This window comes from Mizuhopecten yessoensis, unplaced genomic scaffold (genome assembly GCF_002113885.1).
Source record: "Mizuhopecten yessoensis strain PY_sf001 unplaced genomic scaffold, ASM211388v2 scaffold716309, whole genome shotgun sequence".
NCBI lineage: Eukaryota > Metazoa > Mollusca > Bivalvia > Pectinida > Pectinidae > Mizuhopecten > Mizuhopecten yessoensis.
In genome coordinates this window covers 45,707-73,414 of record NW_018480052.1, presented here as the reverse complement: position 1 = coordinate 73,414, position 27,708 = coordinate 45,707, and the positions used below count along the sequence as shown (strand labels likewise).

Below are 27,708 nucleotides of genomic sequence, written 5' to 3'. Positions count from 1 at the left end.
CTTTGTCCAAAGATGCTCTAGGACAAATTTGGTCAAAATCCTTCTATTGGTTGAGAAGAAGAAGATTTTTAAAGATTTACCTATTTTCCCCCTATTTGGCCCCGCCCCTCTGCCCCCAGGGGGGTTATACCCTCCGTTTATACAAAACTGAGAACCCTTTGGCCAATGATGCTCCTGACCAAATTTGGTCAAAATCCTCTGAGCCATTCAGGACAAGTAGCATTTTAAAGGAAAAAGTTGCCGGACGCCGGACGCCGGACGCTGCACCATGGGATAAGCTCACTTGGCCCTTTGGGCCAGGTGAGCTAAAAATGGATGGCTATTCATGATCAAGGTATATGATACCATAAATACCCCTGTAGTAACACTGACCTCAACACAGTTAACCTACATATTGTATTCAACCTATTAAACGACACCATTATAATGTCCCTATCCTTTTCTAAGCCTGTGTTACCCCCCTCCCCTTCATCACCATTTATTTTAACCTTCTTGAAAACAAGGTGCATATAAAAGTTTGTTTCATTGAGAATTATGCAAGGGCCTGCCCTGCAATCACTCAAATTTTTCAGTTGAATACGCTAATGATTATTTCTCCTTAAAACACATGAACACATATTTTAAACGTTTTTTTCCCCGTAGGATAGAGGTTCTAAGGACAAGGTCAATGCTACAGACAGACCAGGAAAGCATACAAAATACCTTCATATCACCAACAGGATGTCACCATTTACGGAATCCACCTCCATCAGACAAACACACTGTAACCTTAGTGTCACCTTCTCCCCAATAAATCCCACAAAACATCACAAATTAATCCACGTTACGTGTCAGTACAGGTGGCAATGTGGGAAAATTACCAGAGCGACATACACTCCAGGTGAGTTTTTACATGGAACTGACAGAAATGTAGGTCCTTCACTTCCACCAGCATGGTGTACTGTCAAGCAGATTCATTCGCCTGTACTTGTATATAATGGTCCGTTGACCAGTGTCATTCACTGAAAGTAACCTACAACCCTGTCTGTCCATGAAATGGGGCCAAAGAGGTGACCCACTTCCTAAAACTCTGTCCCCTGATGTCCTTTGTTGTAGGTAACTTACACAGTCAAGATGTTACGGTTGTCACCTGTATAATGATCACCTATAGACTTAATGAGGTGACCAGACCTATAGCAGTATGACCCCTGACCTCCTTGCGGTCAGCTCAGCTTTAGGATCACCTATCTAGATCTAATGAGTAGAACTACAGCTGTTAACATCCATAGCATCACATACTAAACGTGGACCAGAAGCAGTAAAACCAAAATAATGTACCAGGTCTTCTGTGACAGAAAAGGAACATTAATGATAAATGTGGATCGTAAGCCGAAAAATCAAAAATAATGTAAGAGGTCTTAATTAAATTTCCCGAGAATCGCTATACAGTAGCTATAGCGTGTCTTGCCACAGACCATCAAAACTGTAAAATAGCAAAACACAAACGGACAAATTACATTGTCTATGCATCCAATGTTAGAAGTGAGTCAAGATGTGTCCGAGCACAGATCACACACTAACACCACAGTGACCTTCATCAGTGTAGTATTGTTACATAGATTAGCATTAGGTACCTATATAGCATTGCACATGAAGTACATATAACATGACTATGCAATCCCATGGGTAGATCATAACACAAGTAATTTCATAAAATAGTGAATCAGTGAATGAAACACGTCCCACAGATATCACTTTGTTTAGGAATTAAAGCAGATATTCAGCAACAGCAGCACACAAACATTGGTGCCTGTTTAACCAATCAAAACCAGTCATCAATGATGTAGAACCTCTGTGTATGATTCAGGAGGCTGAGAGCACAGTCACTGCCTCTAAAAACCAATCCTATATGTCACTGATAGTGTACCGTGCCAAAAACAGAATTTCAACATGTGAAACAGGGTTTTATCATCCAATTAAATCTTGAGTCAATCTACCGAAATACACGAAACCTGACTCAATACCAGCATCCACGATGGGGTAGCACCAACTAAAGTAGAAGCTTATCAGTATTATCAGGTAATACATAGCCCATAGTAGGTTGCAGTAAATTATGTACTATATCTATAGGCAGTCAAGAGACTGGGACATAGACTGGGACATCCAGACAGTAAATATATATAGGGACATCCAGACAGTACATAGACTGGGACATATAGACTGTACATAGACTGGGACATCCAGACAGTACATAGACTGGGACATCCAGACAGTACATAGACTGGGACATCTAGACTCTATATAGACTGGGACATCCAGACAGGACATAGACTGGGACATCCAGACAGTAAGGACATAGACTGGGACATCCAGACAGTACATAGACTGGGACATCCAGACAGTACATAGACTGGGACATCCAGACTGTACACAGACTGGGAGATACAGACAGTATATAGACTGGGACATACAGACTGTACATAGACTGGGACATACAGACAGTACATAGACTGGGACATCCAGACTGTACACAGACTGGGACATACAGACAGTACATAAACTGGGACATCCAGACAGTAGATAGACTGGGACATCCAGACTGTACACAGACTGGGACATCCAGACAGTACATAAACTGGGACATCCAGACAGTACATAGACTGGGACATACAGACAGTACATAGCCTGGGACATCCAGACAGTACATAAACTGAGACATCCAAACAGTACATAGACTGGGACATCCAGACTGTACACAGACTGGGACATCCAGACAGTACATAAACTGAGACATCCAAACAGTACATAGACTGGGACATCCAGACTGTACACAGACGGGGAGATACAGACAGTATATAGACTGGGACATACAGACTGTACATAGACTGAGACATCCAAACTGTCCATAGACTGGGACTCACAGAAAGTGAATATAAAGGCACATCCAAACAGTACACAGACTGGGACATCCAGATAGTACATATACTGAATAGACTGGGACATATAGACTGTACATAGACTGGGACATCCAGACAGTACATGGACTGGGACATCCAGACTGTACATAGACTGGGACATCCACACAGTACATAGACTGGGACATCCAGACAGTACATAAACTGAGACATCCAAACAGTACATAGACTGGGACATCCAGACTGTACACAGACTGGGACATCCAGACAGTACATAAACTGAGACATCCAAACAGTACATAGACTGGGACATCCAGACTGTACATAGATTGGGACATCCATACAGTACATAGACTGGGACATACAGACTGTACATAGACTGAGACATCCAAACTGTACATAGACTGGGACTCACAGAAAGTGAATATAAAGGCACATCCAAACAGTACACAGACTGGGACATCCAGATAGTACATATACTGAGACATCCAGATTGTACATAGACTGGGACATCCAGACAGTACATAGACTGGGACATCCAGACAGTACATACTCTGGGACATCCAAACTATACATAGACTGGGACATCCAGACAGTACATAGACTGGGACATCCAGACAGTACATAGACTGGGACATACAGAAAGTAAATAGACTGGGACATCCAGACAGTACGTAGACTGGGACATCCAGACAGTATATAGACTGGGACATCCAGACAGTACGTAGACTGGGACATCCAGACAGTACAAAAGCATGGACATCCAGCCAGTGCATAGACTGGGACATCCAGACAGGACATAGTCTGGGACATCCAGACAGTACATCGACTGGGACATCCAGACTGTACACAGACTGGGACATCCAGACAGTACGTAGACTGGGACATCCAGACAGTATATAGACTGGGACATCCAGACTCTACACAGACTGGGACATCCAGACAGTACAAAGACTGAGACATCCAGACAGTACATAGACTACATAGACTGGGACATCCAGACCGTACATAGACTGGGACATCCAGAAAGTACATAGACTGGGACATACAGAAAGTACATAGACTGGGACATACAGAAAGTACATAGACTGGGACATCCAGACAGAACATAGACTGGGACATCCAGACAGAACATAGACTGGGACATCCAGACAATACATAGACTGGGACATACAGACAGCACATAGACTGGGACATACAGAAAGTACATAGACTGGGACATACAGACAGTACATATACTGGGACATGCAGACTGTACATAGACTGGGACATCCATACAGTACACAGACTGGGACATACAGACTGTAAATAGACTGGGCCATACAGACAGTACATAGACTGGGACATCTAGAGTCTATATAGACTGGGACATCCAGACAGGACATAGTCTGGGACATCCAGACAGTACATACACTGGGACATCCAAACTATACATAGACGGGGACATCCAGACAGTACATAGACCGGGACATCCAGACAGTACATAGACGGGGGCATCCAGCCAGTACATAGACTGGCACATCCAGACAGTTCATAGACTGGGACATCCAAACAGTAAATAGACTGGAACATCCAGCCAGTACATAGGCTGGGACATCCAGATAGTACATATGCTGGGACATCCAGACAGTACATAGACCGGGACATCCAGACAGTACATAGACTCGGACATCCAGCCAGTACATAGACTGGCACATCCAGACAGTTCATAGACTGGGACATCCAAACAGTAAATAGACTGGAACATCCAGCCAGTACATAGGCTGGGACATCCAGACAGTACATAGACTACATAGACTGGGACATCCAGACAGTACATAGACTGAGACATCCAAACTGTACATAGACTGGGACTCACAGAAAGTGAATATAAAGGCACATCCAACCAGTACATAGACTGGGACATCCAGACTGTACATAGGCTGGGACATCCAGATAGTACATATGCTGGGACATCCAGACAGTACATATACTGGGACATCCAGACTGTACATAGACTGGGACATCCAGACAGTACATAGACTGGGACATCCAGACAAAGTGAATATAAAGGCACATCCAACCAGTACATAGACTGGGACATATAGACTGTACATATACTGGGACATCCAAACTGTACATAGACTGTGACTCACAGAAAGTGAATACAAAGGCACATCCAACCAGTACATAGACCGGGACATCCAGACTGTACATAGACTGGGACATCCATACAGTACATAGACTGTGACATCCAGACAGTACATAAACTAAGACATCCAAACAGTACATAAACTGAGACATCCAAACAGTACATAGACTGGGACATCTAGCTATAGACAGTACATAGACTGTAAATATAATTGGACATCCCGACAGTAAATATAAAGGGACATCCAGACAGTGATTTTAATGGGACATCCAGACAGTAAATAGCATGGGACATAAATATTCATTCACATGCAACTTATTGTGTTGCTTACCTATGTCAATTGTGAAATACCCTTATAAAGATCTGACATTGTTGAGAGAGTACCCAGCACTTTGTAAGAATTCAAACTGATACAGCCCAGACAGGTAAACCAACTGATGTATCTGACAATCACAAACATGACACCAAAGGGACAAATTGACTAGTCAATGCTGTTATAGGTTGACAAGTGTATGTGGTGTAACAGGTTAACTTTTCTAGTTTATGTGACAAAGGATTGGCAAGTCCATGGCTACCATAACTACCGGGTGTGTTGACTGCAGTGTGGAGGCTACAAAGACACGCGGCCCCCGTCCCAGGAGCCCCGCCACCACACGCAGTCTGTTTACCTGTCACCTCATTTACAGTTTCATTTAATGTTCGTTATGTCACACCTCCACGATCTTTCCCAACAATAGGAAATAACTAGAGAGAATCCCATGGGACTCTCACTGCAAGGGCGATTCCACCGGTAAATATCAAGCTTACACCTACAAATATTACAGGGAACCCCCGGGGAGTGCTGTGGTATATACAGGCCCTATGAGTGGGCTGGTCAATACATGTTGTTTAGATTATATGAGGTGCAACTCATTAAGCTTACCCTTGAGAATGATGCTACAAAGGTCAACTGTTTTGATCTACAATCATCCAAATTAAAACGAGTTCCTATATCTCATCATTTGTCTATTCGATATTGATCAGTCAGAATTTTGCACCATTTTTTCAAACCGATTGGTCAGAATTTGGTACCATTTTTCTTCCTGAATCTGATTGGTCAGAATTTGGTACCATTTGTCATCTTGACACCGATTGGTCAGAATTTTGTACTGTTTTTCTTCCTGATACTGATCATGATTGGTCAGAATTTGTTGCATAAATCTTTTGGATTTTGTCACTACAATATCTTTAGGAACATCGATTTAACTATAAAGGTAATTCTTTTTAACAATATCATTGACAGCAGTAAAGCTCCCAAAATCTGATTTCTGAAATAAAATTGGAAATCTATTGTTTCAAGAAATCTTTGTAATTAAATAAACATGTATATATATATATGACAGAAAGAAGCAAATGTGTCATGACAAAGCCAACACCATCTTAAAAATATCTCGGTGCCAGTTTTAACATTTTCATGTGAGATTGTATAAAATCAATCTTTTGCAAATAACTTACTTTCACAGGTTTCTTCTGCAATCATTGAAAAATAGAGAAAAGCAGATTTTTGAAACAAAAATGATCCTATCTAATAAGATTACATTTAAACACTTTGATAAACAAGATATCGTCCTGAAGTTGTTGGAACCATGAACGATTTGAGATATACTTTCTTATTATAGTTTTCCAAAACCTCCGACACATTAAAATATTCTCCAAACCCTCAAGATTGATAGCTCAGACACCCCTTTCCAATCTCTTCGTCTCATCGTTTATACATTTTACCACATTATACCTAAAAGGCCCACCTGAAATGGGTTTGCACTTAAAAAAGAATTTTTTGAAAGTGTATGGAATACCTCTGTATGCTTGTCTTCAAACAATCCTCATTGTGTACCTGTAGTGTTTACCTGTTAATGACGAGATTATAGCCGCGTAGGGCTCAGACAGCTTACACCATCAAATAGCCACTTACATTAACTGAAGTATGTGACAGGATAATTAAGCTTGTACAGGTACGTCTAAGTCAAGGGGGAATGTTTCCTGGAGACTTATCATCATGGCTACTTATATAGCATATAACTTCCTAGGACACCCAACTGTGGGGTTGGGTCGGGGTAACCCTAGAAACGACAGATGTAACACAGATAGAACGGTGGGAGTGTCGCTCAGCAAGGAATTGGAAGATGGAAGTGTTGCAACTCTTGTAAGGACAACAACGGAACCCAAGACAGGGAAAGAGATAGAGAGAGGCCGGGAGGGCAGTAGTCTTTGTAAGGACAACAACGGAACCCAAGACAGGGAAAGAGATAGAGAGATGGCAGCAGTCTTTGTAAGGACAAAACAAAAAGATGGGGGTGGGTGGAGGGTAGTGGGTTGGGGATTGGTGGGGGTTAGCCTTGTAACGAGAATGAGAAACTTAGAAGTGAGAAGGACAGACATCTGTGAAAGGATAATGAGAGGAATGGAGGTGTACACCTGTAAGAATGAGGGACCTAGAGTGAAGAAGGTAGTAATATCTGTAGGGAAAGCTCAGAAATCAAAAGGAATACAGAAATTTCTAAATCATGTCTATGATATTACCGTCATCTGTAATTTTATGTACATTTATTTGGGCATGGTAAATGTCCAGATAAACACGGACTTACCCTAAACGCCCATTCTATGGATTTTCGTGTCAATACTGCTTGTAAGAACTGTATGGAAAGTTTGCTGTATCCATGGAAAACTACAGAAGATAGCGGGTGTCCTTCCCTAAAAACAGACTGTGTCTCATTGTAAATATTGGACTAGATTTCCAGCTAACTTGTTCTAGATGGTTTGTCTGTTGAAACAACTAAACCAGGCTATCACGCCCAGTAGCTCAAATTACCAGGGCTCCTAAGACAATCATTGATTCGAAGACACATACCACTTACAAACACGATCACCAAGATGTTAAATATGTTCATCAATTAAACAAGAGGCCCATGGGCCTTAACGGTCACCTGAGTCTATAGTATTTATTTTTGTTGTTGAAATATGTACCAATTTGAGTAAAAAATAGTATAATGTTAACTTAACTTTGTCAGGACCATGAGCTGATCATTCCTAGACCAATTTTAAGTGAGATCGGCCTATTAGAACTTAGTAGCAAAATAGCGGCCATGGCAGCCAAATTGTATTTCTGATTGACCCGAAAAATAACAACACTTTGTCAGGACCATGAGGCGATCATTCCTACCAACTTTCAGTTCAATCGGTCCAGCAGAACTTGACTTTAAGTTTGAAATAGGTTTTCAAAATGGCGGCCGTGGCGGCCATATTGGATTTCTGATCGACCCGAAAAATAACAACACTTTGTCAGGACCATGAGGCGATCATTCCTACCAACTTTCAGTTCAATCGGTCCAGCAGAACTTGACTTTAAGTTTGAAATAGGTTTTCAAAATGGCGGCCGTGGCGGCCATATTGGATTTCTGATCGACCCGAAAAATAACAACACTTTGTCAGGACCATGAGGCGATCATTCCTACCAACTTTCAGTTCAATCGGCCCAGCAGAACTTGACTTTAAGTTTGAAATGTAAAATGTTAACGGACGACGGACGACGGACGAAAACGGATAGCAATAGGTCACTTGAGCTAAAGCTCAGGTGACCTAATAAATTTGCTTTCATTCAATAAATCAATTTTTCATGATAGTCAGCTACGTACAGTCGTGGTGACTGTCACCCTCGCAGGGTTTCAGTACCAAATCACCTGAAGCGTACTGTACATGAGTTCAAAACACATTTGATGAAATCTTTGCTCATGCCATGAATATATGCTCTACAACATTTCGTCGAATGTAATGTGTTAATTGCCGAGTTGTGAAGTTGTGACTCTATAAGAGGGACACATTAAGGACTTATGCAACATTAAACTTTACATCTTGAATTATCTCCCTTGAAAAAAATTCAAGTTATATTTAACAAGTACCATCAAAGTATTGTCCTTCAAACTTTTATTAAGAGTAAAATGCAGCAATTCAAGAAGTTTAATTTTGAAGAAATGTTGACGACAGAAATATTAAGCAAAAGAGTAGGACAAGTTTGGCATCTTTGGCCATGATAGACTTACCAAGGAAATGGATGAAGAACTGTCGAGCAGGTTATACTGGTCCTGTGACTGGATCTTCACAGCTACCATAGTACAGACATGAGTCCCCCTCCAAAACCTCTAGCCCCAACAACAGTTACAGATCTCACAGTCCAGTCCCCCTCCAAAACCTCTAGCCCCAACAACAGTTACAGATCTCACAGTCCAGTCCCCCTCCAAAACCTCTAGCCCCAACAACAGTTACAGATCTCACAGTCCAGTCCCCCTCCAAAACCTCTAGCCCCAACAACAGTTACAGATCTCACAGTCCAGTCCCCCTCCAAAACCTCTAGCCCCAACAACAGTTACAGATCTCACAGTCCAGTCCCCCTCCAAAACCTCTAGCCCCAACAACAGTTACAGATCTCACAGTCCAGTCCCCCTCCAAAACCTCTAGCCCCAACAACAGTTACAGATCTCACAGTCCAGTCCCCCTCCAAAACCTCTAGCCCCAACAACAGTTACAGATCTCACAGTCCAGTCCCCCTCCAAAACCTCTAGCCCCAACAACAGTTACAGATCTTACAGTCCATTCAGATTAAAAACACCACCGCCTCAAGCAGTAAGATCCACCACAACAACCCCTACAGTACAGTGGTTTAAAGTACCAACATCCCAGTAACTCTCTCAATCCTTTTCTTTTATCCGAGTGTCTCGAAATCACGAAATGATCAAACTGAATTTCTTCACTCGTTCTGAATGTCTTTCATCAAACTTGAGATTTATCTGAATGTACGGCTACTGCAAAACAGTCAAAAATGTGTTGACTCTTTGATCTTGCAATTATTTTTTTGAATTATTAAACTTAATCCAAGCAACTTTGCATCACAGAAATGTATGTTTGGACAAGTTGATTCGATTCAAAAGTCTGTGAACCAAACTTCCAGTCTATCGTGAATTTTGGTATGGGACCTCTTCTTTAATGTGATAGAAATGGAGGCAGATTCTCGGAGCCAAATCTGTGTCTATGTATGGCCGCACCCGACCGTCACAGCTGTTTACTACCCCAGTGGTACAACACACAACGTCAGGTGAGATCCAATCATGAGTCACATGCACAATGTTAATATTGAGTGCTAATACGTCTCATCAGCAGTAAACATTCCGATGGTAATTCTGTCTGTTGCTACAGTATATCACCCTGATCCCATTGACGAGGTATCGTTACCAGTGTTCAGGTAAAAATCAATCCTGTACGTATGACACACACGTATGACACAAAGGTATGAAGTGAGCTACCAGCCGTCATATCAGCCTCCCGAAGCAGCAATACGTTTCTTACACTCAAGTTCTCTGTCTGTTTACAATCTGCTGTCTCACTCCGCAAGGACAAAATCTGCTGTCTCGCTCCGCAAGGACAAAATCTGCTGAATCAGCAATCACAGATTTTACGTTGTATGTGATCGGTCAACAGGTGGAACAGTACCGATATGGTGTTGGTAAAACTAGAATGTCTTTGAGGTAGCCTAGTACATCTGTACCTTGAAGCTTACCTGGTGTATTAAAACACCAACCGTACTACAACACACACCATATAGTCTAGTTCACAGCCTAGGTCAGGAATATCAGGTGTACATCTATAAATAGCCTCCAGCTATCATCGGTCAGTGAACAGTTCTAGACCAAAATACCCTATCACTACCTTTTATCTAAGACTTTTGAGCATCAGAGTCTTGTGTATTGTCCACTTATTGGTCAGTCCCGATTGTACTATATAGCCAGCGCTGACCCATACACTGATTAAGACTGTAGTCTTGGGTGACCGATGTAAGTCGTCAGACTGACCAGTGTAAGCTGTCCGACTCAGACTATGTTGATTATCTGCTTGCAGTCAACTTGTCGCCACAGGATCAGTGACAGCTTGCTGACACTGACTGTGGGTCAGTCCAACCCGCGTCCACACCCGAACACACTTCCCGGAAAACACCGGACAGACCAACACAACTCTATAATCCCCTTGTACCCCTGTTTACAAGATAAGGTGTAAACCTTATAAAAGATCACACGATTGGGATCGAAGCTGCAGACTGAAGATCCAACATGGCCGTCGTGACTGCCTATAGGAAGTGTAACATCATCATAGAGAATATGGATTTGCAGTGCTGACAGAGGGAACAACTGTGTGGCGGGCTGAATGGCCTACTGGGCTTGGCTGTGGTAAGGACTGTGTGCTGGCAGACACAGCTTAACATCAGGCTGACTAGCAAGCTTCAATGCTGGGCAGATCAATACTGTACATGTGCCGAGGGACAACCCTCATATATTTCTAATTATTTTCCAGAAATCAATAGGGCCTGGTGAATTACACCAAAAAGCTAGAACTGCACAGCAAGGTTGGTTTATATTAGCACAGGTTACTTCCTGTTTAGCATGAATGGGATACACACACAGGTGCTAAATTCTAAACATACACAGATGCTAAACTGTAGACATACACAAATGTTAAACTGGACACATACACACAGGTGATAAACTGAAGACATACAGAAAATCCAAACTGGAGACACACACACAGATGCTAAACTGGAGACACACACAGAGTTGCTAAACTGTAGACACAAACACTGATGCTAAACTGGAGATAAACACAAAACCACAACTGGAGACATACACACTGGCGCTAAACTGGAGACATACACACTAGACACACACACTGGCACTATACTGGAGACACACACACTGGCGCTAAACTGGAGACATACACACTGGTGCTAAACTGAAGACACACACAATGGCGCTATACTGAAGACATACAAACAGGTGCTAAACTGATGCCAAATATGTACAGAACCAAGCCACAAACAGATGCTAAACCAGGACCACAAGCCTTTGCTAAACTGGAGCCAAACAACATTTGCTAAACTGTGGGCCTGCAGGTACATACAGATGCTACACTGTGGGCCTGGTACATACAGATGCTACACTGTGGGCCTGGTACATTCAGATGCTACACTGTGGGCCTGGTACATACACATGCTACACTGTGGGCCTGGTACATACACATGCTACACTGTGGGCCTGGTACATACAGATGCAACACTGTGGGCCTGGGACATACAGATGCTACACTGTGGGCCTGTTACATACAGATGCTACACTGTGGGCCTGGTACATACAGATGCTACTCTCATCTCACACTTCAAGTGCCTGTGCTAACATGGAGCCAAACTTCATGAGCAAAGATGTGGGCCACATACTGGCAAATCAACGACTTAAAACACATCCTGCAAATTCTTCCAAGCAGTCTACGGCTTCCAGCCTCTATCTCCACACCAAACAATTTCAAAAGTCAATTGTAAATGTGCATAAAAGGATTAATGTCCCATACATGAACAAGACTTAATTACCAAATATTTGTTTTTAAATGTCATTTAAAAGTCCATTGCAAAATTAAGATATCCAACATACATCAGCAACATCATGTATATTGCAAGAGTTTCAGGAAATTATGATTGTATCATGGCAATATTATCAATAATTATCGAAGTTCATTTCTGACATCTGTTGACAATTGAACTAGAGAATTGTTCGTTGCTGAGTTCAACCCCTACATTTTTTCCTGTTTTCTTTTTTTTTATTTCTAATTTCAAACATTCAAATTTCCAACAAGAACAATTTCGTAAAATGCTTGGGAAAACGTGACTCTTCTAGAATTTTCCTTTTGATAGTGACTGGAACAAATATTTCACAATAGTTACAATGATGATGATATACTTGTCTAACTTGTTAGTAACCTTTACCCTAACAAGGTAAACTGAAACAATCGCCACTTATTTCACCTTTGAAATATACGCTAGAGGCATTTGTTTCGGTGACCTAAATACAGTGCGCTGCACTCTTTCTCTGGGCGATACAATTCAAAAACACTTGACGTTGCATAAAGATATCTTTGAATGTTTTGAAATCTACAGCCATTAAAAGCTTCAGACTAACAGTTTTGTACATAGCTGACCTTGACCTAGAGGCATTTGCCTTGGCAATTCAAATACAGTACACTGCACACCTTCTATGGGTGGTACAGGTATACTTAAAGATTCATAAAGATATCTTTTAACATTTCAAAATCTACAGCCGTTAGAAGATTTCACTGACAATTTTAACCATATCTGACCTTGACCTAGAGGTGAAGGTCACAGTGGCCTAATTACAGTGCACAGCACACCTTCTGTAGGTGATGCAGTTATATTGAAATTTCATCAAGATATTTCTTACAGGCTAAAAGTTATAACCCAGATCATTACTAGAACAAACAGTTCTTATACAAAATACCCTAGCTGTCATTTGAAGGTGAGAAATATATACTGCAAATTAATTTACTTTTGTGAACATTTATATTCATGGATATTCCTCAATCAACATGATATTACTTCAGAATTTCATCTCCTATTGGGGACATCAACAGCAATAGATCCTTTACTGAACTGGGTTCAAATCCGTTTTCCTGACACTGAAGAAATTGTGATAGTCTTTTTTCATAAAACCTATTTTCTCATTACACACACAAAATCCCAGTAAGGCAAACAGAGACTTACAATGATGGCATGATGAAGATAATTTCAGTCGTTTTAAACCAGTATTCCTTTATCCAAAATGACAAAAATACTGTTACATATACAATTATTACAATCTTTTATCCAGAGTTGAAAAACACATTCTGTTCTTGAAATCCTTACCTTTCCCATTCTGATAATTAACTTTTAACGATGGTAAGATAAGTTCAACTTGCTGTTGTAAAACTTCATCCTTTGTAAGTTATTAACTTGAGTTTCCTGTCACACACATGACTTCAACACCACGCTAACCTGGATAGTCCAGATGTCTCTATCGCCATCAAAGGTATAAACTTACTGGTCCATGATGTCAAATTTTCGTGTCTTATATCCATCAACATTGATCATTGACTCCATAAAAACTGTTTTATCGAGATTACAAAAAGGATGGCCGACTTTCACACATGTACTACATAAGTCAATTCCTACAGAAAGGTGGTCTATATATATACTGAGGAGTGTTTAACTCATTCACCCCTGAGAACACATTTGAACTCTTCCAATTCAATGGTTGGAATAGTTCATTATTGAATTTCAAGGGTAGATGAATTAAAGCTGAAGCATTGTTAGTTTCGCACTTCTTTTTGTAAAACAGGATTCCACATCACTGCCAAAAATTAAAACTACTTTTTTCTCGCTTGACTAGAGCTTTGATAAATCATTTTTGACATGAAATGTATATAACCTTGCGGGACTTTTATGAAAACATAATGGAAATGAAATAAATATAAAATATAATCTACAAACGTGTACTGAATGTAAAATATTCTGTGGGGCCAGAACAGGATTCGAACATTGGACTTCAGATTGTTATACCATCACTGAAACTGATTGAGCTTCATGAACAACGGAAGTGTACAAGCCCGAATGTGCTACAGTTATATCTAAACAGGAGTTAAGGGGAGGTAACTGCATGTATACGGGAGAAATAACAGTGCAGTGGGACAGGGATCCTTAAATGTCCAAAACTAAATTAAAAGCAAAATTTTCAAAAGGTTGTTCTCATTCCCACAAAATAGTATAAAATATCCGAGTCGAAGATGATCTTGATTCTTATCAGGAATATATAAAGCATGCTTTTAGTACTGTAGCACCTGACAATTGTCATAAAAGGCCAAACACAAGAATTCCAGGGAAGTGGATGTTTTGCCTGCGCAGGAAGCTGGGAGATTACGAAGAAATAGATACACTTTTCATTTCAAGAAATAATGTTAAAAGTAAGCATGGCAAGTATGCTTAGCACTGCATGAAGTTTGCGTTTGATCGGCCCAAGGAAACTCAAGTAATCACACGAAAACAAATTTTCTATTTATAGTAACAGTGACCTTGACCTTTGACCTTCGGACCTGAACAGCAATCCTAAACAAGCACTTTAAGTAAGGAGCCACTGCATGAAGTTTGAGTTTTATCGGCCCAAGGAAACTTAAGTAATCACACGAAAACAAAATTTCTATTTATAGTAACAGTGACCTTGACCTTTGACCTTCGGACCTGAACAGCAATCCTAAACAAGCACTTTAAGTAAGGAGCCACTGCATGAAGTTTGCGTTTGATCGGCCCAAGGAAACTCAAGTTATCGCATAAAAACAAATTTTCTATTTATAGAAACAGTGACCTTGACCTTTGACCTTCGGACCTGAAAAGCAATCCCAAGCAAGCACTTTTGGTAAGGAATACCTATATATGTGTCGCCAGTTTTTCGCAGGCGACACAAAAAACTATTTGGTGTTTCCGGTAACCCTACCTTCCCTATTTTTTTGTGCCTACCTTAAACTTTTTAAGGCAATTTTCAAAGAAGCACTGTTAAAGTCAAGGCCACTCTCCTATATAAACCACATTAAATTATCTTTAAAAAAATGAAACTTTTTGCCTACTATACCTACCCTAATTTTTCCAATAAAATACAGGAAACACAAATATTTGTTTGTCTGTCCTACGTACACCTCAAGCCTTTAAAACTGGACACAGTGCATACTACATTTCATGATAGGTACTCATGTCACGCACACCAATTCACTTGGTATCTCCTCATCAATATCCTATACTTGTTTTTTTCGAGAAGGCATAAACTTGTGTCCGATCCATAGTTAAACATGTTTTTCTTTCCTACAATAACTACATGTAAAGTGACAGCCACACTGACCAGTATCAGTATCCTTCAAGGCTTTCCACGGGACATGGAAACTTAGTTGGTGGTCAGTATGACAGACTCAACTTTAACTCATCCACCCCTAAAGACACATTTGAACTCTTCCAATTCAAAGGTTGTTATAATTCATTATGAAATTTTTGAGGTGAATGAGTTAAATTAAGGAAGAGTGTACCAGCACTATATATTCTATCTCCAATGAAGAAGATTTCCAATTTGTTCAGCATTTCCCAAACTCGGGGGGTTGTTTGCCCATTTCAGCAAAGAGTTATATACAAAAAGAATGTCTTTTTCCACAAAAACATCCTGGCTCAGCTGCGACCATTTGATCTGCAGACCTCTTCAGTATTCGTAGCAAGCAGGGACCTTAAACACTTCTCTAGTAATAACTGCTGAAATATTATTTGAGCTAATTTCAAAATGTACTGATTAACTCTCTAATAAGGCCCTCAGTCTAGAATTGTTTGTGTATGACTATGATGGAGAGAAACTAAATATAACAGGAAGATAACATTGAAATACCTATATACACGGTGACATTTTGTGCTGGGCAAATGTCACCAAAGTTATGCTTTAATTCAGGAATGGAATGATAGAAGTGGCTTGGTACATCTCCTTCATTTTTGTCTGTTCTGGCCAGTCACGGCTCACATTCAGAATCAGTATATGTTAGAATGCATGAGAAAATAAATAAAACATACAATACAGACAGGTGTTCATCTCACATGTACCCAATACTTCATTTTAAATATCTGACAGGCAGACAGATTGCAACAACAAACCAGATGCTGTTGCATGATAATTTATGAAAAATGGAAAGAAACACTGAAAAACTCTGTCCCTGATAGTCAGTAAAACTTCTGTGTTATATTTGTCTTTCTGTCATCCCTCTGTCCCTGATAGTCAGTACAACTTCTGTGTTATATTTGTCTCTCTGTCATCCCTCTGTCCCTGATAGTAAAACTTCTGTGTTATATTTGTCTCCCTGTCATCCCTCTGTCCCTGATAGTAAAACTTCTGTGTTATATTTGTCTTTCTGTCATCCCTCTGTCCCTGATATTAAAACTTCTGTGTTATATTTGTCTTTCTGTAATCCCTCTGTCGCTCATAATAATATAATGCAAATAATATAAGACTCTTGTCATGCCCAGGGGTATAGGATAGGGAATTCCATTTTTTTTTTTAAATTTGGTACAACCTGAGGCTTTGCCGAGTCATCACATACCTTTTCCGCATTGCGGCAACAGACTTTTCCAAATTTGTGATGTCACGTCATTGTTGAGCCATTATGACGTCACGTCACATGAAATGGGGTTTAGGATAGAAATTCCCTACATCCCTTTCTTACCCTGGACAGCTCTATTTTACACACACGGAAATGAGAGAAATAAATATATTTATTACTGTGTAACCCTCCCTGAACCTGACAGTAACAAAATGTATCTCCATGTCAACATCCCTCCCAATAGCTAGTTACAAAGCCTGTCAGGTAAATCAGTGTCCCTGTTGTCCCTCTGAACCCAATAGTTACAAAGCTTGTCGGGTTAAATCAGTGTCCCTGTTGTCCCTCTGTCCCCAATAGTAACGATGCTTGTCGGGTTAAATCAGTGTCCCTGTTGTCCCTTTGTCCCCAATAGTTACGAATCTTGTCGGGTTAAATCAGTGTCCCTGTTGTCCCTCTGTTTCCAATAGTTACGAAGCTTGTCGGGTTAAATCAGTGTCCCTGTTGTCCCTTTGTCCCCAATAGTTACGAATCTTGTCGGGTTAAATCAGTGTCTCTGTTGTCCCTCTGTCCCCAATAGTTACGAAGCTTGAGGATCACGCAATCATCTTTGTCCCGATTATATAATGAATCTTGTGGATTATATACAACAGATCTGTGACAAAAAGAGCATTACCACTAGAGAGTCTATATCACTGAGACCTGATAGAACTTTGCGAAGTCGTCCCATCCTCTGCGGTTGGACATCATACATAATAGTGTGCACTGGGCAATAGAAGGAATGTCTCACACAGGACTACACCCATCTCTCAATGCAACCTCCACCCTCCTTTGATATCCAGCTCCGTCTTCAAGAAAAACCGGATCCTTGGGCCTAAGAAACCTGTTCAGGATAATCAAGGATAAGTTTGACACTGTCGATTAGGATAATCTAACGATAATCTGAAGATGTATGTCTTATGGATAATCCAAGATTGTATGTCAAGGATAATCCAAGTTGTATGTATCAAGGATAATCCAAGAGTTGAATATCTAAATGATAATCCACTGGGATGTATTTCTCAAGGATAATTCAGGTTGTATTCACAAGGATAATTCAGGTTGTATTTCTCAAGGATAATCCAGATGTAATTCTCTCATACACTGTAGAAGAGGGTTAATCCACTGGATATATTTCCCACACAACAGGTTAGAACAATGCCAATAAGTTCACAACACTATGGAAAATAGTGTCCAGCACAATTTTTTTTAAAGTTATCTCTTATAGATTAGACCAAACAAGTCTTTTTTACATCACAGTCGAAGAAACTCAACTAACAGGAAATCACCATTAATAGAAATTTAGTGTCAAAACAATTTACGTTGGCCGTAATATCCAGTTCAAAGAATTCAACATGAGGCTGCTGACATTATACAGAGCTTTTGTCAAGCTTGTTATTTCACTGAGTAAGAAAGGTCTCTATGACATTTGGGAGAGCCGTTTTACGCTAGAATTTCAGCAAACAGGCAACATTTACATTGTTGGTACGTCCTGCCTTGCGGATGTTTTCCGGTCAAATATGGCAGGCATTAATATCGTCAACACCACCACTGTCAAGTTGTGGTCAGTGGTGGAGGCAGATGGACCTCAAAGAAGTGATTATATAAGTCTACGAGTCCTATAAATATCAACAATTACTACCACAAATAGAGAGTTAGAAATATACTCGACTCCTCAACTTACATGGTTTTGTGCCATATGTAACGGTGTCACTTACCAAGGTGAATATTCGTCACTGTATGAACTGAAGTGTCGACATTATACTTACGGTTTGCATGAATATTCCTATATCATTCCAACCTGTAATATCGTGTTAATTTACGCCGGTAGTTACTCCTGTGGACTGTATATATACAGACACACTTTTACACGACAATAATGACTACTGTCTTTCCACTACTATATAAAGGTATGAAACCTTCACCAGGTAAATAACCTTGTCGCCTGTCACTATTTGACAATTGAAAATCACTCAGGCGAGACCAGAATGTACAAAAATAATTCCCTTTCGTCCTTGGTGACTCAATACCATCATTATAACAGTATTCGTGTCCGCTGAACTGGAAAACATGTAAACAAAATAAGGTATCCCCTGTAGCTCTTTATAGATAACGTCGTATTGTGTTTACATTTGTACTTAGAACCAAGCTCCGGAGATGTATATGCTATTGATGTACATTTATTGACTAGTTTGTTCTGTGCATCTATTTCCTTTCAGTTGATACACTGTACAGCTATTCCACCATCACTATGCAGGGTAGTACAGTCATGGGCACAGCACATATCACAGGACATCACACATATTTAAGCAGCTGACATTTTGCATTCCTTCCATTAATACAAAATTACGACCGGAGCAGAATATCTAAACGATGTTTCCGTTTTCAGGCATGCTATAACACTCCTTTTATTTCATGTACAGAAAACATCTGAGGCCACTGGTCAATCTCTGATACATTGCTGTTGGCTCAGCATCCACCGACAAACATTTGTTACAAATAGATCTCTGTAGAGAAGCAGGAAGCACACTTTCCATGGATTTCAAATCCATCCAATATTGTTGTGCGGTTTTTGCAGCATATTTCTTCTCCGAGCCTCATGTTTAGAATGTGATAACACAACTACACGATGCCACTGGGCGGCGCTCCATTTGACGATGCCTGCAGACTCGAGCATTGAGGTCGAGCCACACTAGAGGACACACAGCAGGAGATCACACATGCATTTTGTCGTAGAATGTTCAAACACAGTTCACCTTAATAAAGACATATGTGCATGTGTCTGGGTGAATGTGAACCCCCTGAAGGTGTGTCGTTGTCTTCATCTTGGTAGCCTGTGCCAGTCAGTGAACACCCTTGCTGAGAACCTGCAAGTGTTGGGTCTCCAGCATGTAATACATATATTGTGTGTGGGCTCTGTTCCACGCAAATCAATACCAAGCCATGCAGCCTGCCAGCCTACCTTGTGTGCTGGCTCACCCCGACAGATAGGCTCTGTAAAGCCTGCTCAGTGCCTTACATAACAGTCTGAACATGTGCAGCCTCCTCAACACATTATTTAAGTCTGAACAGCCAACTCAACAGCCAAGTCTGTACAGCCTACTACAATGAAACAGCTAAGTTTGGACAGCCTACTTAACAGCTAAGTGACTGTACAGCCTACTAAACAGCTAAGTCTGTACAACCTACTAAACAGCTAAGTCTGTACAGCCTTCTAAACAACTAGGTCTGTACAGCCTACTAAACAGCTAAGTCTGAACAGCCTACTAAACAGCTAAGTCTGAACAGCCTACTAAACAGCTAAGTCTGTACAGCCTACTAAACAGCTAAGTCTGTACAGCCTATACTAAACAGCTAAGTCTGAACAGCCTACTAAACAGCTAAGTATGTACAGGCTTCCAAACAGCTAAGTATGTACAGCCTATTAGGAACCTTCCACTACAACACTGTTTTGAAAACAATGTTTCATATCGTTTGTTGCCGAACAGATGTTGATTTCTCTGTCATAATTAGCTGCCAGTTAGTCATTATGCTACGAAAAAGGAAGAAGTGTGTGTCTATAAACAACACATGAAACAATTACAATATTTGTTCATGATTACCTGTTTAATTCTTGCAGCAATTACATCTCGTCTAAAAAGAACATTAATAATCCGCCATTTTGTTATTTGCGCGGGGGCAAGTCTAGTAAGGACATATCTGGCACAGAATCCGGACCGGATTTGCAGTACGGGAAGAGTTAAGTCCTACTCAACACCTCATTTGTCTGTACAAATAGTATTTGGTCAAGAAATATAAACCTGCATGAAATTTGAAGATTGTTAAATAAGTTTGACAAAGACTACTTTTCTTGAACAACTTTATATCTTCTGATTGATTTTGCTGAACCACCAATAGAATCCATTAGTGGTGAGGATAAGGTAAAAAATACAGGTACCAAACGGTTCACTTTAGAAAGATATTATTAACCTGGGGGTATTATTTTATCTCAACTAAACAAAATCATCACTGCTCACATTTCTTGCTTATCACTTTTCTGAAATGCATTAATTATATAATGGCACTGCAAACTGTTTATAACAACAAAAATTTGCAACAATTTTATTGTTGGTGTAATTTCCTTGACAGGATCATGAGTGTGACATGTTATTGCAGTACCCATTGTTGTGGTAAAATTGGTGTCGGCGGTCTGGACGACTGGATTTTCCACCAAATGTTTTGTTGGAACATGTACAGTGTACATGGTAAACACTTGGATGCATATCTCAATGCTTGAAACATAAATTTCAATATTTAATATTAACATTCAAACCTAGAAAACAACTGTAAGATATGAATGTCAACTTGACCCTGTGATTGACCTATGAACTGCAACAGTGACCTTGGCCTTGACCTTTGGACCCTAAAATGCAAACTCATCTGATCATGAGGTATCCTCATACTTGATCTTTGTACTAACTTTCATAACAAGAGGCCCATGGGCCTTAACGGTCACCCATGTTCTGATATATTTATACAGAGAGTTGATTTTTGTTTTTAAAACATGAACAGAAGTATTATTCAAAGTGACAAAAAACAATAAAACAACCTTATTCAATATCTAGCATACAGATTTAAGACTGAAAAGTATTTGAATTTAGCACCTCTGATTCTAAACAAGGAAAATGTAGAAATTTTAGCACACTGATTCCTTTGGGTGCCCTTGGGGGTAGAGCTGGCTCAAAATGTTCAAAGTTTCAAACTGTCAACTCAGGGTTATAATTCCAATGGAGTTATCAACATGTAGTATTCATCATAAGGGGCCTGAGGGGTGGGGCCAAAAAGGGTCAAATTGACTAAAATTTCAAAAATCTTCTTCTCAAGACTCAGATATGGTAGAATCAAATACTCTTCATAGATACAAGGGTCTTAAAAAGGTGCTTTACCAAAAATTTTAATTTCTTGACCCTGGGGTCTCACGTTTCCCCCTGGGGAGGGGGTAAACTTTACTATAGTTTTATATAGGGAAATCACATTTTGGACCGACATTTGTTTAATTTCCATTGGAAGTAATTCAATTTGGGTTAGCATTATCAGTATTGGATAGCAGTTTGATGGTATACACATATCAGCCCTGACTGACTCCCAGAGACTTTGTCCCAGGTGACCTAATAAAAACCTGTAGATTGACGGGAACACAAGAACACAGAAAGTCCTATTTGATTTTTCAATAAGTTATCTTTTTTGTTTATGATGCATTTTAATCAATTGTTTCTGAAATAAGATGAATAGCATTTTTGCAGAAACAGGTTATATTTTCTATGGTTACCCATTCCGTCTCCGAATGACAGAAGACCCCGACAGTTTCCTGTTGGTGAACATTCCTTTACATGTAATAGTTACTGATGTGTTTTTATATATTTATGCAACAATATTTTGATTAAATAGGTTTATTTTAGGGCTTTTAAATGAATTTTAAATATTGTGAGTTATATATATTATTATATATGGCCAATACTATACTTTGATATACAAGTATTGGTTTTACTCAACAGAGAACGCTACATTTGGTGACTAGGCATGGCTCTGTAGTCTGTTACACAGCCTACATGATATGTCATCTTTGTAGTTTTGCCTGCTATGCAGTGCAGTACGTACCGAGTTGGTGAATTATTTATACAAGCCAGTCCATTACTGACGAATGGAGAGCAAACCTTAGCTGTCTCTGGCTGATGAATGGAGAGCAAACCTTAGCTGTCTCTGGCTGACGAATGGAGTGCAAACCTTAGCCGTCTCCGACTTACAAATGGAGGGCCAACCTTAGCCGTTTCCGACTTATACTAATGAGAGCAAACCTTAGCCTTCTCAGACTGAGGAATGGAGTGCAAACCTTAGCTGTCTCCGACTTACAAATGGAGGGCCAACCTTAGCCGTTTCCGACTTATACTAATGAGAGCAAACCTTAGCCTTCTCAGACTGAGGAATGGAGAGCAAACATTGGCCATCTCTGACTTACAAATGGAGGGCCAACCTTAGCCGTTTCCGACTTAATAATGGAGAGCAAACCTTAGCCTTCTCAGACTGACGAATGGAGAGCAAACCTTAGCTGTCTCCATCTGGCTAATGTGGGGCCAACCTTAGCCGCCTCCTTCTGCCAAATGTGGGGCCAACCTTAGCTGTCTCTGACTGACAAATGGAGAGCAAAGCTTAGCCCCCTCCTTCTGCCAAATGTAGGGCCAACCTTCGCGGTCTCCGACTGATGAATGGAGAGCAAACCTTAGCCGTCTCCGACTGATGAATGGATGGCCAACCTAAGCCGTCTCTGACTTACAAATGGAGAGCAAGCCCTAGCCGTCTCCAACTGATGAATGGAGAGCAAGCCCTAGGCGTCTCCAACTGTTGAATGGGGAGCAAGCCCTAGCCATTTCCAGGATTGACAGTTGGGCAGTATTCATCAGGTTCCTAATTCTTATGTAAACTTGTGGCCAGAGACAACATCTGTGGCATGCTCAAGTGATGTACTTCAATCTTCGTGGCTGTTTAATTATGGATGCATTTGATATTGAATCAGAATGCTTGTTACATGATCGTTAGTTAGATTACATGTTACTGTGGAATAATTCGGCCATCCGTAGAGGGATGGTGACTATTTGGTCATCGTATAATCAAATATCTCACAGACATTAGGATGGGAAGTCATTCAGGGTTTTCATAAATATTACATGGTCACCATATAATCTAATGAAGGGAAATAAGACCACCATATAATCAAACATTTCTAGGACCTGAATATGGGAATAATACATGGTCTGACCATAAAATCAAACACTTCTAGGACCTGAATATGGGAATAATACATGGTCTGACCATAAAATCAAACATTTCTAGGACCTGAATATGGGAATAATACATGGTCTGACCATATAATCAAACATTTCAGAGACCTAATCGAGAAATTAATATGTACATGGCCACCACATACTCAAACATTTCACAGTCCTGAACAAGGAAAGAACAAGGAAAGAATATATGGTCACCATATAACCAATTTCAGTGACCTGAACATACAGCAGACAAGCTGGTTATCATATTTACAGCCAAACATCTCAGAGAGTTGAAAATACTCCAAGGTCAACATATAAACAAACATCTCAGAGACTTGAAAATACTCCAAGGTCGATATATATAAACAAACGTCTTGGAGACAAATATAGCATGAACAAGCATCTATGTGACCAAGGTTACATTTCATTATGTCATCATTATCCTTTAATCCATCATTGTAGATAAGGGCAGACCCACAAAGTAGACCATTAAAAGTCATGCACAGGACCGGTCACACTGCCAGATTTGTGTCATAACTAGAATATCAATTTCTGTAATCTACTCTTTATTACGGAATCTAAACAATCTATTGATTATGGGGCCCACGTATGGGGAGTTCATCATCAAACAACGTGTGTTTTGGAATGCCAGTTTGTACATACTAGAATTAGAAATGAACCAAACATTGCGATGCCCAGAGCTAATCCTCATGTATTACAAAGTATAGGCTCTGTGTGTATAGCCAATTGCTAGGTTTCTTGCATATTGACTATATGAATTATGTATGAAACAGCCCGGGCTCGTCAATTAGTGTATGTGGAATATGTGAGAAAACTCACAAAGTGGACCACAATATATATTTATACTCTTTCTGTGGTAACACAACAACTCTTTCTGTGGTAACACAACAACTCTTTCTGTGGTAACACAACAACTCTTTCTATGCTAACACAACAACTCTTTCTGTGGTAACACAACAACTCTTTCTATGCTAACACAACAACTCTTTCTGTGGTAACACAACAACTCTTTCTGTGGTAACACAACAACTCTTTCTGCGGTAACACAACAACTCTTTCTGTGCTAACACAACAACTCTTTCTGTGCTAACACAACAAAGCAAAGTTCTTTGCCGTTAAATAAGCTGGATGAAAACTGATGTCCTGATAATTGCTATACTGATCCATCTAATATGGATCCCACTAGAACTCAATGTAAAGATATGAATACCATTATACATGGAGATATAAGTGAAAGATGCTAAAGACGAACAGCTGGTATTTCTGTCTCCAGGACATCTTGCTAGATCGACACACAAGAAACCTAGATCTTGATTGTGAATATCTCAATCTGAAATGGGAATTTCTTGGTTTTATCTAGATTGCAGACAAATATATACAGAAGAAAAGTAGTGACGTTAAGACAAGATCTCTATAGACTGCTGGTTTGTTACAGCTGAGCTACCGATAGCATATATATATATATGTGACAAACAAACCAGGGGTCCCGTCCAATCACGTGTGACGAGGGACATGTCTAAATATTATGGATGACAGACTTAATGAGCAGGAATTCTTGCACAATTCTCTTAACATCAGCGGTCTGTATTATTTGGTGTGGAACACCTATACAGCACCCCCTGGAGGAGAAGAGTCTGGGCAGTTTGTCTGACTCCAGACTACGACTTTAAGCCTCCGTCTGCTTTGTATTCATAGCCAGATTTGGACTTCTGTACGAGACAATCGTCATCATTGGGACACAGAAGCGGCCATCTATGGACAGAGAATCGGCACGGATATCGGACCACGGGGGTCGTATGATAACATGCATAGATGCAATCAGATTGGGTTACTTTGTAAGGAAATATCAGTTTGTACTAGCAGTGCACAATCAATACCCCAAAAATCTTTCCACTTATTATCCTGGAATGTCGTGTAGATAAAGCTACTATAATGATGCATCACGATAACAGTCCCTCGGCATACATATGTACATGTAATGAAAAAACTTCCACTTGGCATCCATATTTTAACAAAATGATCACTAAGCATACACATACTAGCAAAACAGTCTGTCAGTATACACTAAACAACAAAATTTTAAATCAATATACAAATAAAAATGTACTGTTATTGAAAATAAAAACCTTATTTCTTAATAAAACTATTTTTAAACGCTAAGCTATATTGAGGACACGAGTGAATAAAGAATAAAGGTCCTATTATATAACGTTGTAATTGAATTCACTTATTCATCAGGAACATGGGTAATGCTGCTGAAGTTTTTATTGCATTTAACAAGGTAAGGAATGGAACATCCACCCTCCACACATACACAAACACACACACTATGTTCCCCTTCCACACATACACAAACACACACACTATGTTCCCCCTCCACACATACACAAACACACACACTATGTTCCCCCTCAACACACACACAAACACACACACTATGTCCCCCTCCACACATACACAAACACACACTATGTTCCCCTCCACTCACATACAAACACACCAACTATGTTCCCCTCCACACATACACACACACACACACACACACAATGTTCCCCCTCCACACATACACAAACACATACAATATGTCCCCCTCCACACATACACAAACACCCACACTATGTTCCCCCTCCACACATACACAAACACATACACTATTCCCCCCTCCACACATACACAAACACACACACTATGTTCCCCTTCCACACATACACAAACACACACTATGTCCCCCCTCCACACACACACTATGTCCCCCCTCCACACACACACTATGTCCCCCCTCCACACATACACAAACACATACACTATGTCCCCCTCCACACACACACAAACACACACACTATGTTCCCCCTCCACACATACACAAACACACACACTATGACTTTACTAAGGTTGTGATATATACTAGAAATAGGTACACAACCATAACCTACCCCCTACATACATAACTACTTTATGAACAGGTACACACACTCTGAAGGTTGTGATATGTGATATGTACTTTGCCACCTATACACAACCTCCCCCCCCTCCCTGACACACACACATTGTGANGTAATTAGCCATACATACACAACCCCCACCCATACACACACTGTGACTTCACTAGGGTTGTGATATATACCTAGCCACACATACACAACCCCCAACCATACACACACTGTGACTTCACTAGGGTTGTGATATATACTTCGCCACACATACACAACCCCCAACCATACACACACTGTGACTTCACTTAGGGTCGTGATATATACTTAGGCACATATACAGAACCTACCCTCTTCCCCCTTACACACACTGTGACTTCACTTAGGGTGTGATATATACTTAGCCACACATACCACCTCCCCTACCCCTTACACACATTGTGACTTCACTTAGGGTGTGATATATACTTAGCCACACATACCACCTCCCCCCCCCCCCCCCCCCCCCCCCCCCCCCCTTAAACACTGTGATTTCACTTAGGGTATGTTATATGCTTAGGCACATATACAGAACCTACCCTCTTCCCCCTTACACACACTGTGACTTCATTTAGGGTGTGATATATACTTAGCCACACATACCACCTCCCCCCCTTTACACACACTGTGACTTCACTTAGGGTGTGATATATGCTTAGCCACACATACACAAACCCCCCCCATACAAACACTGCGACTTCAATCAGGTTGTGATATATATACTTAACCACACTTACACAACCTACCCTCTTCCCAACCGAGAACCTCTTTATAAACATGTACACACACTGTGACTTTACTAGGATTGTGATATATACTTAGCCACACATACCCCC

At 40.4% G+C, this 27,708-nt stretch overlaps 1 protein-coding gene across 7 annotated transcripts in view; it reads right to left on the bottom strand.

Moving 5' to 3' along the window:
- The window catches only part of LOC110442884 (voltage-dependent L-type calcium channel subunit beta-1-like), a 99,351-nt gene that overhangs the window by 29,237 nt on the left and 42,406 nt on the right, over positions 1–27,708 (bottom strand). The window contains exons 1-2 of one of the 7 annotated variants that reach the window (XM_021486741.1): positions 9,251–11,244; positions 9,102–9,198 (exon numbers count right to left, since the gene is read on the bottom strand). The exons of 3 other annotated variants lie outside the window; for them this stretch is intronic. In XM_021486741.1, coding sequence (XP_021342416.1) covers positions 9,102–9,170 — 69 coding nt within the window. In that variant the 5' untranslated portion in view covers positions 9,171–9,198; positions 9,251–11,244. Of the gene's footprint in view, positions 1–9,101; positions 11,245–17,716; positions 18,068–18,848; positions 19,774–27,708 lie in introns of those variants that run through there. 3 more of the 7 variants (XM_021486743.1, XM_021486739.1, XM_021486740.1) reach the window with 3 other exon arrangements.